Here is a 17,281-nt window from a genome sequence, read left to right as displayed (position 1 = left end):
AGTACCTCAGTGAGGAAGAAATTGAGCAGCCTATGCTGGAGTCCATAGACCCCCTGACAGCGCAGGAGATGGACGTGACAGGGGGTGTACCGATAGACCCCAAGTGGACTAAGACTAGCGAGTATCGAGTCATGCACGAGCTACTGGAGGATATACAAATGCCGGGGCCCCAAGGATTACACCCCGGTACTGCACAGGGGATCAAACCTGAGGAAGTGGTAGACCCCTGAGACTTGTGCGAATTGGGCACTGCGTCTGGGCTAACAAACCCATCAGGGGGCCAGATGCCACAGCTGCCCACACTAGAAGGGACCACGGATTTTGGAAATGCCCCACCATGGAGTCCCCCTGCGGAGGCCATGCTGAGCATTCAAACTTGGCAGAATTACAGTCCCTTGAAATCCAAATGGAAAAGATGAGGTGTGAATTGAGGCAAACTGCACAAGGGGTGCAATCAATGATGAGCATCCCTAAGGGACCACCTAAACTCGTGAGCGAGCAACCAGTGGATTGGTCACAGCTCCTGCCCCTGCCTCAAGCACCTCCACAGGGACTGGATACAGCTCCCCCGGTTACTAGAGCAATGTGGGGCGTGATGGGAGCCAAGTTTAGGTGCTATTCGGCCAAAGTACGGGACTATCATGAAGGGATTAAAATTGAGTTTTTCCATAATGGATTAAATGCTGATTTGCTAGAAAAAGCATTGGTGCAAGACGATTCTGGTACATTGCTGGGATGGATCCAGAAAATTGTGAGCAAGTAGTGAGACCTGTGCGAATGCAACAGCAAACTGGAGCCCATAAACTGCCCTCAATGCTCAGAGGGCTCAGACTGGTAGGGCCCAGACACCCTGCTCCTGAATCAGAAAGAGCCTTACATTAGAGCCAAGGCTTGTGCATGCAGTCTGGAGGAGCTGGACATTTTGCATTTTGCCCTGGGAGGAAAGAATCTGTGGGAAGAAGCCAGCCCCCTAGGAGGGCAGCGGGCCCACCTAAAACTTTAAGCAGAAAAGCACCGCCAAAACGCGGGTGCCCCAAAACTGGCTTGGAAGCTATTGAACCACCTGAGGAGGAGAAAGAAACCCAGCTTGAGCAGCCATCGGGACATGAGGAAGACCTGCCATGAAAAGAGCCCACGGGCAGGTCCCCCCAAAAGCACCGCCAAGAAAGGTGAGTGAGAAAGGGGCTCTACTGTTCCTAGCAGTGACTTTAGTTAACCCTAAAAAGGAACCCACATACGAGTGCAGGCATTAATTGACTCTGATTGCACTTGGGACTTAATAAACCCAGCATTGGTCACAGGATTGGGGCTTGACATAATAGAACTGAACAAGCCCATAGTATTTTCACAAATGGATGGATCTAACATGAAAGACCCTGCCACTTATCAAACGGAACCAGTCCCCATGGGCATGGGGGAACACTGGGAATCCAGAATCCTTATTGTTAGCGCTGTAGTTAACTACCCGCTTGTGCTGGGGAGCCGATGGCTGTGGGACCACAGCCCCCAGATTAAATGGAGAACAGGCAAGTTACTTTTTGATGGGGGAAAAAATTGTACAGGTCATGTATGGGCCCAGGAATGGGGCTGAAATGCTCCCTCACCTCTAGAGACTGTATTACTTACCAGAGAGGAGCTGAACCCAATCCCCCCTGAGTATCAAGATTTAAAACAAGTGTTTGATGAGAAGGAAGCGGATGAGTTCTCCCTGCATAGAGCTATGGACTGTGCCACTGAATTAATACCGGGGGAGAAACTGCTGAACTCTGCTCTATGAGCCTGTCGAAAGAGTTCATTGACAAAAACTTGGCGCGAGGATTCATCCGCCCGGCCAGCTCCCCCTATGCTGCGCCTGTATTGTTCCGCAAGAAAAAGGATGGGGGGGCTAAGACTGTGCACGGATTATCGTGGAATAAATGCAGTGTCAATGTCTAATGCATACCTCCTCCCCATGATTTGCGACTTATTAAGTGTAGTAGCTCAAGGGAAAATTTTCTCTAAACTGGACTTAAAAGATGCTTACTTCTGAGTAAGAATAAGGGAGAAGGATGAATAGAAAACCTCATTCAACAACGTTGGGACAATTTGAATATCTCGTCATGCCTTTTGGTTTACATGGGGCACTGGGCGTGTTTATGAATTTAATTAATGAGGTATTACGTGAGTAACTGTACAAAGGTGTGATCGTTTATCTAGAGGATGTGCTGATTTATTCAAGACATTATGAATCACATGTAGAACTGATGAGAAAAGTGCTGACCACACTGCAAAAGCCATAAACTACCAGTGAAACTGTCTAAATGTGAATTCCATAAGGAGGAATTAGATTTTTGGGGGTACCTGGTGTCACAGCATGGCTTAAAAATGGACCTGGCTAAAATTCAAGCCATAGTGGGATGGAATCCCCCCAGAACAAGGCGACAACTACAATCATTCCTGGGTTTCGCCAATTTCTATCAATCTTTCATAAAGAACTTTGCCCAAATCTTCCTACCCTTAACTGACTTACTGAAAACAAAAGGGAAGGGACCCCAAGGGACAAAACCCAGTGCTAAATTGAATTGGACTACTGAATGGCAGGAAGCATTTGATCAGTTGAAAAAACTATTTACCTCAGAGTCGGTGCTACAACACACAGACGAAAGCCGTAAATTTGTAGTACAAGTGTATGTGTCTGATGTTGCAGGCAGGGGAGTATTGCTCCGATTTGATGAGGAGGGGAAATTACATCCCTGTGCATACAGTATGTGTCCAAAAAATTCTCTGAAGCTGAACGTAATTGGACTATATGGGAGAAGGAAGTTTTTGCGATTAAATTAGCTCTTACGACTTGGAGGCACTGGCTGGAGGGGGCAAAAATACCATTTGAAGTATGGACTGACCATAAAAACTTGGAAACCTTGCACACACCCCGCAAATTAGGCGCCAAGCAGCTACGGTGGGCTGAATTCTTTTCCAAGTTCAATTTTACACTGAAGCTCCTCACCGGCCGTTCGAACTTTCTGGAAGACATGCTCTCGCGCATGCCCCAACATGACAGCCAGGAGGTAATTGATACTCTGTTCTCACCGGCCCAGTTGGGTGGGGCGGTAACCACTCACAGGCAAGCTGCAAAGCCACAAAACACCCTCCAGCAAAATCTCTCTGACTGGGAGAGAAAGGTGAAAGAGGAGGGGGAAAAGGAGGGGGAAGATGTGCCCAAAGCCAGTCTGGAAAAAAGGGTGATGGCTGTTGATACAAAGCAGAGAAGTTATACATCCCAGCCAGCCTGAGAGAGGAAGTACTGAAACAATGTCACAATTCCAAATTAGCTGGGCATTTTGGATATTTAAAGACTCTGCACCTAGTGCAAAGGTAGTTCTGGTGGCCAAACATGAGGAAGGACATTTCCCAATATGTATCTTCTTGTCAAATCTGTATTATGGGGAAATCCAGGAAAGGAAAGCCCCCAGGATTATTGCAGCCACTGGAAACTCCTACTAGACCATAGTCGGTAATCTCAATGGACTTCATCACCGACCTACCCCTTCGAAGGGAAATACAGTCATTTGGGTGGTGGTGGATTTGTTTTCCAAACAGGCCCATTTCACACCCCGCACCACCATCCCCACAGTAAAGAAGCTTGCAGCTTTGTTTATGCAGCATGTGGTCCGGCTGCACTTGTTTCCTAATAAGGTCATACAGGACCGAGGAGTACAGTTTGTTGCCAACTTCTAGCAGGAGCTACTTCAATTAACGGGAATTGAACAAGGACTTAGCTCTGCTCATCATCCAGAGACTGATGGGCAATCAGAAAAAACTAACCAAGTGTTAGAACAATTCTTAAGATGCTACATTAATTATCAGCAAGATAATTGGAGTGATTTTTTTGGGTTTTGCTGAATACGCAAATAACTCAATCCACAGCTCCACAGGTGCCTCTCCCTTCAAAATAGCCCAGGGCTATGAAGGAACTGCAATGCCTTTTGCCCAGACCCCACAATCTCAGCAACCAGGAGATCTGGGAGAACGGTGGTCTGCTCTAACATCCCAATGGGAACTTATTCAGAAGACTCTTACCAAAGCAAAGGAGGATTACAAAAAAATTGCTTACAGAAAACACTCTACCCCCTGGAAGCTTCAACCAGGAGACTTTGTATACATTTCCACAAAGAACCTCAGAGTAGAGCAACCTAGCAAAAAATTGGGGTGGAAATTTTTGGGACCATTTCCTGTGAAGAGACTTATCAATGAGGTAACAGTAGAAGTGGAATTACCAAAGAACTTATGTCAAACCCACCCAGTCTTTCACTTCAGTCTTTTAAAGGAGGCTCCCCCTCCTGACAAATGGCATCCTGAACGGGGAGCCCCTTGCCCCATCCTGGTGGATGGCCAAGTTCATCATGAAATAGAAAGCATTCTAGACTCTAAACTCAAGCACAGTCAGCTGTACTACCTGGTAAGGTGGAAATATTTTGACCCCAGTTACCAGGAATGGATTAAACACTCTGACATGAATGCTCCTAGATTCATCAAGAAATTCCATGAACTGTATCCTGACAAACCTGGACCCTTGTGAACTGGAGGAGGGCCTTAAGGCGGGCAGTAATGTCATGTCTGCGTCCCATTCATCCATGCCATTCACATGTTCTCTGTTCCCTGTATTGATTTGATCGTACTGTGTAATTGTATGCTCTCTTATTATGCTCATTTACTGTGACCATTAGATTCATGCCATCTTGGGCTTGCCTAAAAACGAAAGTACTAATGTTGAGACTGTTATCTCTGAAGCCTGCTACTGACCTTGTACTAAAATGTAACTCTTCGCAAGAGACAGAGGGAGTCGAATTCCTTGTAATCTTCTGGCTTTCTCTGGCCAGACAAAGCTATTGCGTTTCTCATGAGAATGGGGACTTTTGCGCCTTTTTGTTGACTACTCCAGGGGAGGGGGAATCCTACTCTTTATATCAAAGGGCATTTTGTGTATTCTCATTCCTGCCAAGTCCTATGCATCACTGAAGGACCTGTGAACTTAATGGATCTCTATAATAAAACCTTTTCAACCAAGACCCTGGAGTACTTGTGGTGAGGGGTTTGGGGATCTATCTGTCATGGACTGCCTTTCCTAGAACTGACAGCACATCTGGGCAAAAACCTAGATGTGACATCAGTGAATCAACCAATGTTCTAGAAACTCTATGATATTACCATAGAGTTTCTGGAACGTCTACTGACATTTGATGTCATGTCCAGGTAGTGCTCAGATGTGACATCGGCACATGGCTTCATTTCATTTCTGCCCCTTCTCTATTTCTCTTGCCAGTCCAAATACAAAGGAGAGTACAGAGGCCTTTCCCTGGGAGATAGCCCATCCAAAGCAGGCCTGACCCCTGTACTCCAGAGGCTGCAGTAGAGTTAGTAAACTAGATAGGTCAGCTTCCTCTGTATCCTTCATCTTATTTGCTTTGCGGCTGTCTCTTTGTTTACCCAGATTGCCAATATCAGGGACCTCGTTCCTTCCAGCTGCTTCCCCTCTTCCTTTGTTCCTGTGCTCTCAATCCTATCTTAGGTGGATAGCTGGAATGATTACTCTGCCTTTCCTGTCACAGAATGGAGTTCAACAATAATGTTCCATTTTTCTTTTCTAAAGCAACAAGCGTGTGGGGTCTTAAGCACCTCCTTCCACTCTGCAGTCCACCTCTAACAGTGCAATCCTACGCAGAGTTACTCCACTGGAGTAACTTTGCTTAGGATTGCACTGTAAGGCTGTCACTAGAGAACAAGTTATCACCTGCCAGTAAACGGGAAAGCGGTCTTTGTCTTGTTTCACCCACCTGTCATATGCAGCAGATAGGAGGTTCAGAGTTAGCTTGGGCGCCTTTGGCTCCACCTGGCCTGGTTTCTCTAACCGGATTCTTTTAAAAAGCTCCTTTAGCAGCACCAAGAATTGTTGCAATGGAAGAGAGGTCTGCTTCTCAGTCTGGCAGTGGTGGATTGGCAGGATGCGTTGAATAAGAGAGACATCTATCAAATGCACTGTGAAAAGTAAAAGGAGGGATTACATTCTGAACTCCCGCCACAGCTCTCACGGGAAAAAATTCCAAAGTCCACCATGACTTTCAGTGAATGAAGATCTTACTTCAGGTTCCCAAACTGCAGGCTTCAAAGACCTCCCCAAACTCAACCCTGATCATAACTCTAATCATGATGGTCTCCAGGGCAGACTTGAAGCTCCAGGAACCAGGCCATTCCTACCTCTCCCACTTAAAGGCCCAGGAAAAAAGAGAAATAATGGGCAAGCTCCACAGTCTTATGCTGGAGATACACGTTTTCAACAATTCCTTTTGTTTAAATGCAAATAATGTTTGGCAATAATTAAGACGCTATAATGTGTTTAACGATAACAGATGGTTAAATGGCCCAGTATTTGCAGTGTCATAAAGTTTCGCTTACTATCCCAACGTGTTGGCAGGCCTTCCTACTGTTACTCAATGAGAGCGCCCCCTTCCTTGACAGCCCAAAATGCCCCCTGAAATCCTGTTCCTAGGGGTCCTCTACTCCAGGAGCAGGATTTCATGAAGCATTTCAAGCTGCCATGGGAGGAGCCAAGAAAGTCCGATGTCAGTCGCGCCTGTGTAAACTTTGCAATGGATCCATCTCTTTTCTCCAAGCCAGATGTTGCTATTGGACTTGCGCTTAATAACCTGGCACTAAACTTTTCATTCCCAAGCTCCATGAGGCTTCAAGTGAGCTTTCATAAGGAATGTGTTGAGTCTTGGTCAAGTTGATTTGGACAGTAACTTGATTATGCTGAACTTTGGAAAACCACTGAAACATTCCAAGGAAGTGTTAACATTTTGTCTCCAATGGTGTCCGACTCAGAGCTAAGCTACAAGTGACTCCAGACACATGCTTTTTAACATGTCAGGGATGCAATTTTACCTTGGAACTGTAGTTTTCAAAGAGAGAGCCATGTGGGATCACTGAGGAAGAGGAACTTTGCAGGGGAGGGGAGGGGAAAAGCTGGCAGTTCATCTCTCCATTGAGATTGCAAGAAAACAATTGCAAAGTTCCTCTCCTCCAGCAATTCCGTGTGGATCTGTCTTTGAAAATTGTCATTGAAAAGTACAGTTCCCAAGTAAAATTGCATTCTCGACACGTTAAAAAAACACGTTTGGCGTCACTTGTAGCTTAGCTCTTAGTGCCGTCATAGTTACCCAGAATTCCATCCCATTCTATTCTGCTACTCACATTGGCACAGATGTTGCACAGTACGGAGCTTCAGAGCTGTTCTGTAGACAGAATTCTGGATGGAATTCAGAGCCTCTGTGAAGAAAATGCATAAATGCCATGTCTCTTTTAACACAATTTTTAAAGGCCACTTTTCCTGGAGAGAATTAAGCAGAAACAGTGGCCAGGAATGTGAAAGGGGATGCTATATTGGGACCTAGTGGAATCTGTCTGCTTTGGGGGCTTTGGATGCCCAAAGGATTCTTGTTTATTTATTTACTTCATGTATACCTCCCATTTCTCCCCACTGGGGACTCAAAGCAGCTTCCATAGTTTTCCTCTCCTCCATTTATCCTCACACCAACCTTGCAAGGTAGGTCAGGCTGATTGTGTGTCAGGCTGGCAAACCGGAGTCTCCCAAATCCTAGCCTAACTCTCAAGACCACAACACTACATGGTACTCGTGTCCTATATGTGAACTTCTGTGCATGTGAGCGTGTGTATTCCTTTATGTGTCAGGTTGCATTCATGGGTGCATCTAAGGGCAAAAACATGTGTAGGGGTAAGGGAGTGAAAAAAGATGTGTGACTCCATACACATAACTAAGAATCTACACAGAAATATGTGTATATTTCACAGAGTGTGCACTGCTAGGGCAGGCAGCAGAATGCAATGTTGGGGATTTCTGAGTGCATACACGTCGGGCCTCGGACTTGGTTAGTAATTGGATGGGAAACCTCCAATGAAGACCAGGGATGCAAAGGCAGGCAACGGCAAACTACCTCTGTTCGTCTCTTGCTATGAAAACCCCACTAGGGGTGGCCGTATGTCAGTTATGTCTTGATGGCACTCTCCACCACCACACAGTCTAACTTAGGGTGGAAACATATGTCACCAAGTACCTAGGGACGCTCAAGTGAACTTCATTTCACATGTCCCCCTCCAACTTGCCATGCACTTGCTCACACAGTCACCAATTTGCTCTGTGATTACATTCACACGTTCGATATCAGTTCCTCCTCAACTGCTAAAAATATCCCAGTTTCCCCCACCTCCCACTTAGATTCATTGAAATGCAGATCTTGACACTGTCTCAAAGAAATGCAAAGTGGCAAGTCAAAGGAGCCTACAGTACTTGTTCTCACAGTGGAAACAGAGATGAATTGGCACTCTGCCCTCTGGACTGACTTGCAAATGCACTCACACAAAGGGAGCTCTTGTGAAAGTGGCATGCGCGTGCACCGAGCAAGAACCAGACATAAAATCCTGCACTTGAGCATCCCCAGGGAATTTGCATCGTGTATTTCTACTTTTAGAATGATAGCTTTTAACTCAATTTTCAGATAAAACTCCAACACTTTTAATAGAAAGCTAGTACATGAGATAACCAGGCATATTCTGAGATGCACAAGGCACTATTTACCTTGTTGATCTATATCCATCTCAGGAAGGCTTGAGATGGGAAGACAATAGTAGACTTCCTGTAACCAAAGAAATCAAGGTGTAACATTATAGTGGTCAAGCAGTGGAAACAAAATATACAAGTATCACAACTCAACTCAGGACACAGATAGAATAATCTTGTGTGCACTAGAGCTTGAATTCATTTGCTAAAAGACAGAGCAGCTAAAGAGAGAATCGTTACTGCTCTTTGTTCACATAGAGTAGATCAAACACAGTTAACAACACTTCCATAATAAAATAAAATAAAATTCTAAGCCCCTGCTAAACTAAAATATGTGAAATACTTGTGGCTAGAGTTATACTCATAAAGTAATATTTTATTTATTTATTTATTTATTTATTTATTCATTCATTCATTCATTCATTCATTCATTCATTCATTCATCCAACTTATAACTGTTCAGAATGTTTATATGGCTTGTTGGTGTCTAATATTTGTGGCCAAGGTTATTGGGTGCCAAAGGGGTGCAAACCATTATTCTGGAAAAAAGGAGTCCTCAAAGGCCCTCAAAGGGGTCAGGTGGGGAATCCAAAAAGGAAGGAGTTTGGTTGTCACCAGGAAATGCCATATATATTTAAGTAACGAGTACAGTAAAATAAAAGCCACCTCACGTGTTTTCTTTTCTTCTAATGGCATTCAACAACTTCATGTTAGTTTTCCTTACCTTGGTGTTAGCAAGCTACTGAATGTCTTCAGGGCCCTCAAGTCGCCAAGAAAATATTAACTGCATGCTAATTCCCCAGGAAAAGGTGTTTCATCTTTAAACAGGCACTGGTCACTGCTTCACAGTAAAATGCTCAGTTGTAAGCCTTTCCTTCCATCAGTTATTCCCTCTTCTCTCAATAAAAAGTTAAAGTGCAATCAATTAATAATAAATATTCTGCATAACTGAAAACAAAGAGCATCTTTGATCTCTGTTTCAAAAGGCCGTTTCACACAGCTTCACCTGCCTGTCTAGAACCTGAGACGCAAGCATCTCGTTGCTGAGGAACACGGCGCTGCTATGGAGACAGACAAGCAAAGGGAAAGTAATTCTAATTAACTTAGGAAGAAAAACATTCAATCCCGATGAGCTGCAGCTCTGGCTTCAAACTGGAGTGGCTTTTTAAAGAACATTTTTAAAATTAATGTCTGCAGTTTCCAGTACTAACAGGCTTGAGAGTTTTAGTATAATTAGTCAAGCTTTAGAATGCAACAACAAGGCTATCTTCTAAAAGATCCTGCACTTCTTGGTGTCTTTGGAATCTGATGCACTGCAATCCCATATTAATTGTCTAGAACATTAACATTACTAGCTACGATGTATATATACTAGCCATACATTAAAATGAATTACACATTTTATAATGGTGGGCTGAGATCTACATAGCCCACAGCAAATGTTTCTTTATCAGGAATAGAATAAAAAATCTGCCCTATCTGATGACCAATTTCTGCAATAAATCACAGTTATGGGATTACAACCCCATCTTAAACCCTGGATATCTATGCTTTCTCAGCAGAGAACAGATGAATCAAAAGGGCCGTTGCATCAAAATCATAATTGGTCATAGCCCCTCTCTATACTGCCTTGGTCAGGCTGCACCTGGTGTACTGTGTGCAGTTCTGGAGGCCTCACTTCAAAAACGATGTGGACAAAATCGAGAGGGTGCAGAAGAGAGCAATGAGGATAATCAGGGGCCTGGAGAGACTGAGCCCTACAAGGAAAGGCTGAGGGCTGAGGGCCTTTGGAGAACAGGAGGTTGAGGGGGGACATGATTGCTCTCTTTAAATATTTGAAAGGCTGTCATTTGGAGGAGGACAAGGAGCTGTTCCAGTAGGCAGCAGAGGGTAGGACCCAAAGCAATGGGCTTAAATTACATGCACAAAGGTACCAGCTGGATATTAGGAAAAACTTTTTCACAGTCAGTTCAAAGGTTGGAGTAGTTCAAAGGTGGAATCAGCTGCCTAGGGAGGTGGTGAGCTCCCCTTCACTGGCAGTTTTCAAGAAGAGGCTGGATGAATATTTATCAGGGATGCTTTAGGCTCATCGTGCATTGGGCAGGGGGTTGGATCAGAAGGTCTGTATGGCCCCTTCCAACTCTGTGATTCTGTGATTTTGAAAAAGACCCAACTCCGAGAAGTGGAGTACACAGCTATGACACTGTTGCAATTTCACCCACACCAGCCAATCATAAAAAGGCATGCCGCTGATGCCCCAGTATCCAATCATTTCTGGAAGCAGCCAACCAATGCTTGCTAATGCCTGGAGCGTTCCCCTGTTGTCACCCTGCCGTCACCAACCCAGAAAGCATGACAAGAAAAGGAACAAAGGCAACACAACCCTATTCACTATAGAGAGGACAGTGGTGTGCCCAGAAGGAGCCCCATATTTACCACATAATTGAGAGCTCTGCGGATGGAGGTTCAAATGCCAACCTGAAATCGCCCCTCCGTTGAGCAAAACACAAGAAGGGAAGCATGGCTGGCCTAACGGCATCACCCAGTAACCTCCACAGCTCACTCGGCATAGGAAGCCCCTTTGTTTACTGTAATGATAACACCTAAGCTGCATAGAACTAACACAATGGAGAAAATGTGAAAATATCAAAACAGAGGACTCATAGCCCTGAAGCCAGTTCAGTGCACGCTTTGCGCTAGGATCCAGCACTTCAAAGTCTTGTAACAAAATCCTTGGTGGTTCTGGAGTCAACTAACGACAAACATGATGCAAAACAAGGGCCATGGTATTATTTAGTGGCGAGCAGCGTCCTCATCTGCTACAGGCAAGTAAGAGGTGGAGCTAGTCCCGCCCCTTCTGAGAGAATGTATCCTGGGACAGCTGCTCTCCTTCAGACCAAGTTTAGTTGGAATAGAAGCAACTTGGTACGCCCGGACACTGGGGGGAGGCATTGTCTTCCCCTTTTCTATAAAACCAGACTGTGCCTGTGTGTGAGGCCTCTCTTTTTCTGAGCTAGAAGTTTCTATCTGACTCCTTGTTTTTCTGTGCCTTTGTTTTCTCTCTCCTGATCTTACAAGAAGCAAGACACTTCTGCAGAGCTCTCCTGTGCACGCATGCCAGAAACACACCCATACGCCCACTTACATGCAGCTGGATTGGCTGGCCACTTAAGACTAGGGAACAGCATTATTTAGATTAGGTTTCTAAGATTTCTTCTGCTACTGTGAGAATGCAAGTGAATGTGAATCAGCTTCAATAAAAGTAAGTTTTATCTGTTGCAATGTACTGACTTGAAGACTGACCACACCTGATTCTATGCTTTCCTGACTGACATAGCTACATTAACTAACAAATATCCTCAATGGTCACAACACACACAACACAAAACATACAACTGACATAGACTCGTAGTATAACTCTAAAGGGATTTTATTTTTAAAAATCACTTATTTCACATTCCAGCACATTGTCAGAGTGTCAGTTTGCTTGTCAGTTCTCTAGCCAGAGTTATGCCATTTTACTTTGCTATAATCTATAGTTGTTTAGTTTTCCTCCCTCTAGGCCCAGGTGGTGCCCAGGCCGCATATATCCGTGGGAGCGAAGAGTTCTCATCAGCCCGTTCCGGCCAAAGACCTTGACGTCCTCGTCTTCCCATGCCTTCACAGACAGGACTAAGGGGGGAGGCTGGGAATGGGTGTTTGAAGTGTTGTTACTTTCATGTGTCATTCTCAACAAAGCTTTTGTTCAGCCAAGGGCCTCAAGTCCTTGGGTCGTGGACCCCTGTATCCTGAGCATATTCTTCCAATAAACCTTTGAAAACAAGAAACCTTGTGCTTCTTGCAGAGGGGGGAGACGAACTCTGGATAACTGGGATTCCATATTCTGACACACATATAAGAGAGCCAGTCTGTTATAGTGGTTAAGAGCAGCAGGACTCTAATCTGGAGAGCCAGGTTTGATTCCCCACTCCTCTGCTTGAAGCCAGCTGGGTGACCTTGGGTCAGTCTCAGCTCTCCCAGAGCTCTCTCAGCCCCATCCACCTCACTGGGTGATTGTTATGAGGATAATAACACATTTTGTAAACCGCTCTAAATGTGGCATTAAGATGTCCTGAAGGGTGATATATAAATCAAATGTTGTTATTATTATTATTATAAGCAATATTTGTTTTTATTTTAGAAATATCTGTTCCACCTTTCAATAGCAGGCTCCCAAGGCGTCTTTAAGAATATAAAACAGGGCAAAAACAATTAACAATAAAAACAATCTAGAATCAAGCTTGCAAATACAATCACATGAGAGAATCCATATGCATATAAGGAGTATTGTAGAAATGTGTGCCATGCATGATATTATCAAATGGTTCCATCAGAATGCAGTAACTACCTGAGCAGCTTTCTCCAAATCCTTACCCTTGCCATGTGACTAGGGAGGGTGTGTAATTTTGCTTGTACCCACATGGACAGTCTGAAAATCTTTTAACTTTTGCCCATATTGGTTATTCTTTTTATCTTATTGGTCTATTTCAGACAGCACTTGCCTCCTTCTCGCTACATGCCATGGACAATCAAGATCATACCTTCTTGCAAGATGGGGATTTTGTGTAATATTTTATGTACTCACCAATAATTTTTTTTTTAAAAAGATCATACCTTCTTGCCTTGTTCATCAGACTTGTCTGTCTTCCTCCCACCCCAATGCACCTAGATATTCATTCATGTGTAGGGTTTGAATAGGGTGTATTCACATAAAATCCAGTGAACACATTTTGCCTAATAAATAGTTTGTATATTTTGTTTCTGCTGGCTAATGTGGGGGGTTTGAATATTTGTTAATGTGGATTAAAATTCAGGCCTCTGAAGTAAGTAGGAGGGGTGCTGGGTGAGTGAAACATGTTATGCTTGGATGGCGGTTGTGCGGAGCGAACTGCAGTTTTTAGTCTGAGTGCTGAGGGTGTCAGGATCTGTCATATTCAGAGTTCTTAACTCAGAGTCTGTTATGCTAGAGAAATGCAACCGAAGTAACGCCATATTAATTTCTGTAGTTGTTTAGTCTTCTTCTCCCTCTAGGCCCCTTCGATTGCCAGGAGCCGGTTTTCCATGGGAGAGGAAGCTGCGTCTTATCTGTTTTCTTCTCAGTCGACCTTGGATGGCCAGCGTTCCCACTGAGAAGTTTCCTGCTCTGTGAACTCTGGGGGGAGGCTGGGCTCTGGGGGTTTGATGTGTAACAACTTTCGTTTTGTACCTCATTCCTAACAAAGCTTGTGTTCAGCTAGGACTGTCTTGGTTCTAGAGTGTGGACCTCTGGGCTTGAATGCTGTCTTTCTAATAAACCTTTTGAAATCAAGAGACTTTGGCTTCTTGCAGAAGGGAAGAAGGCAGACTCTGGCTAACTGGGATGCCACAGCCTGACAGAGGGAAAGGTTAGCTAGTGAGTCTGTGCAGAAATCTGTGTGGGTGACAGAAGTATTATTCTGTGAGCGAAGAGCTGAGGGAAGAAGTCTGTGTTCTCCTTTTGGATGAACTCAGCCTAAGTGGCAATTGAAGGAAATAAGGCTTTGTGACTGAGTCTGTTTATTATTTTGGTCTAAGTGCACACTGCATGGAAAATTATTCTTTGTGACTGGGTCTGTGAAGAAAAATTTAAAAACTGTACCTGTTTTGAAACCATCACGTTCATAAACCATTTTGAAATCAACACATTTTAAATTACTCTGAAACTGTTATGCATATGCATTTATAAATAAATTCTATTTCTAGCTAAGGAAAACACCTTTTTCATCTGGAATACCGGATCCCTTTTTAACCCACAGCCATATGCTGACCGTCCTGTCATACTACCATCTAAGCCTTCCTATAATACAGGTCCAACTGAGAGAGAACTAAAAGGAAAGCCTTCAGTGGCAGCAAAAATCTAAGGAAATCAGAGAAACAGCAATACACAGGTCACATGAAGGGGGTAAAATGCCACAGCATATATGGCTGATTTTCCCTCCCTTTCCTCCCCAACCCAATCAAGGAATTTGTCACAAGGTTTGGGCCTGCACAAATAAGGTTTTATGCCTGTACACCCTATTCAAATATTACATGTGGAAATCTGGGTGTGTCAGAAGACGACAGGGCAGCTGGTGGGTGAGTGGAAAGGGGTAATCTCAGTATCCCACTACATACAGGGAGAAGGCAGGAGAGAATGCCATCCAAACCAGGCTGTTGCTTTTAAATTCTGTACTCTACACATTTCAGACTTCAGAGTTTTGCATTGTGAATTTGGATAAGGATTGGTAACGGGAAACATTTTGTTGAAAAAGAACTAAAATAACATTATCCAAATATTCCAAACTAAATAGATTTGGTTTCTCACTCAATTGGTTTATAGTAGAAATGAAAGACAAACACACATGAGTTTTCAACACAGCTAAATATTTCATTCTGTACTGAAGGAAAAAAACAAAGTTTTCTTTCATCAAAACTACTGTTGTTGAGTCACAGAAGCCACCACATCCAAGTGTTTGATAGCTGCAGCTGTACTGTTCGGTTATGAATTACAAACTTTATTCCAGATTGCTCAAACTGACTTCATGGTACGAAGAAACTTCAGTAACTGCAGAATAAAACATGAATGGAAGTTTATTTATGAGATGACCTCTGCTTTTGCTTTTCCAAACTGGACAACTATGGAATACCCAATTGCAGGTTTTAACCCAGTCGCTATGTCTGCAAGTACACAAACATTACAATCCTATGGAGAGTCTAAGGCCATTGTCTTTAATATGTGCATAGAATTGCGCTGAAAATCTGCCTTCATTCTTAAAAAATAAGTTTGTGTGATGGTCAGGACTAGGGGTGTGCAATTCAGTATTCTGATTAGGTTAAAAATACCGAATCAGGGCTGTTTCGGTTTTTTTCAGTATTACCGAAACTTTCTCTGAATACCGAAAAAATTCGGTAATACTGAAACAGAGATTGCCGCAACGATTTGGCCATTGTTTTCAATGAGAAAACCTTCTCCCGGCTTTCTGGGTATCTGGGGGGGGCATTTTCTGTCCAAATCACACCAAACTTGGCGGAGACCTTCTGCTAACTCTCCTCTAACTATCCCCCAAGTTGCAGAAAGATTGGACTTTGGGGGGCCATGTTATGCCCCCCCAAACAAAGTGCCCCATCCTCCTACAATCTCCATGGTTCTCTATGGGGAAAAACAAGTCATCTTTCTAGGGGGCTTTGGGTGGCATTTTGCAAGCAAAATGCAACCAACTTTCAGGGGACCTGCTCCCACCTGTCCTCCCACCCTCCATCAAGGTTCAGGCAGATTCCACTTTGGGGGCCATTTTATGGCCTCCCAAAGAAGGTGCCTCTATCCACCTCCACTCCACTATTCCCTATGGGGGAAATAAGAGAGGCTTGTGTGGCTAGGGGTGGCATTTTGCATGCAAAATGCCCCCAAACTTCAGAGGACCTCCTTCTACCTGTCCTCCCTCCCTCCATGAAGGCTCAAGCAGATCTCACTTTGGAGGGCCATTTTATGGCTTCCCAAAGATGCTGCTCTTAGCCCCCCTTTCTCTATTATTTCCTATGGGGGAAATAAGACAGGCTTGTCTGGCTAGGGGTGGCATTTTGCATGCAAAATGCCCCCAAACTTCAGGAGCCCATCTCCCACCTGTCCTCCCACCCTCTACCGAGCCCCATGCTGATCCCACTTTGGGGGGCCATTTTATGCCCCCCCAAAGGTGGTTCTCCTGCCACACCACTTTGTATTTCTACTGTGAGGAAGACTTCCACACGGCAGAAATGCATGGGATTGGGGCTGCCAATGGCCACAGCCACAGTCCACCTGCACCCAAACTGCCAAATACCACACACCCCTCCCCAAAACCTAACCTCCCCTGTCCTGTGGCTAGCCACTTTCTATTGATTCCTGTTATGGGAAAATCTCCCACAGCAGGAACCCACGGAATGTGGCATCTGTGACCATAGGAATAGTCCCCCTTTTAAATCTCCCCCCCCACAGTACCACACTGACCCAAAGAAACCCTCCCCAACATTCCCACACCGGCCACTACTCCAGGAGCAGGCTGGCCAGCTGTCCGCCGTTCCCTGTGATGGGAACTTTTAAACTCTCTTTCCCAAGGCAATTATGCACAGCCCAAGGGTGCCACAATGGTGGGCACACTCCTGAGTGCGAGCTTGTCCCTGTGAAAGAGCACCTGAACCACAGACATGCTCCCCCAAATTCCCCCACCATCTACAGAGATGGCCGGCTGGCCGGCCCCATTGTTTCCTATGATGGGAACCAACTGCACAACAAAGAATAAAACACACACACTGAATAAAGTTTTTTTAAAAATATTTTCTCACTTTCACAGTACAAGTAGGCAAAGCATTGTGACACATTACACCAGCAGTCCCCCACAGAGAAAAATAACACAACTCACTTAACATCAGAGAATCACAAAAAGACAATTCCTGTCAAAAACACTTTATTTCTTTAACAGCTGTAGGTTATACAGCAGGGGGGCACACCAAAGGGCATGCCAGCAGTATCTTACACAAAAATAACACATCTCACTTCACATTAAAGAATCACAAAAACACAATTGTGTATAATACAGGTCTCATAAATGGGGCAAAATGCGACAGCAATTTTAGAAGGGCTGGTATTTGTCAGTG

At 44.4% G+C, this 17,281-nt stretch overlaps 2 protein-coding genes across 2 annotated transcripts in view; both read right to left on the bottom strand.

Moving 5' to 3' along the window:
- The window catches only part of DYTN (dystrotelin), a 42,967-nt gene extending 34,316 nt beyond the window's left edge, over positions 1-8,651 (bottom strand). Inside the window, exons 1-4 of the mRNA XM_054970137.1 lie at positions 8,633-8,651; positions 7,231-7,305; positions 5,814-6,015; positions 3,102-3,148 (exon numbers count right to left, since the gene is read on the bottom strand). Coding sequence (XP_054826112.1) covers positions 3,102-3,148; positions 5,814-6,015; positions 7,231-7,305; positions 8,633-8,651 — 343 coding nt within the window. The remainder of the gene's footprint in view (positions 1-3,101; positions 3,149-5,813; positions 6,016-7,230; positions 7,306-8,632) is intronic.
- A 6,402-nt stretch (positions 8,652-15,053) lies between these two features.
- MDH1B (malate dehydrogenase 1B) overlaps positions 15,054-17,281 on the bottom strand; it is a 47,979-nt gene continuing 45,751 nt past the window's right edge. Inside the window, exon 13 of the mRNA XM_054972584.1 lies at positions 15,054-15,215. Within this exon, the coding sequence (XP_054828559.1) occupies positions 15,166-15,215 (50 nt within the window). The 3' untranslated portion in view covers positions 15,054-15,165. The remainder of the gene's footprint in view (positions 15,216-17,281) is intronic.

The sequence above is a fragment of the Eublepharis macularius genome, chromosome 2, assembly GCF_028583425.1.
Source record: "Eublepharis macularius isolate TG4126 chromosome 2, MPM_Emac_v1.0, whole genome shotgun sequence".
NCBI lineage: Eukaryota > Metazoa > Chordata > Lepidosauria > Squamata > Eublepharidae > Eublepharis > Eublepharis macularius.
The sequence above is the reverse complement of the archived record's forward strand: the minus strand, read 5'-3'. Positions and strand labels throughout refer to the sequence as shown.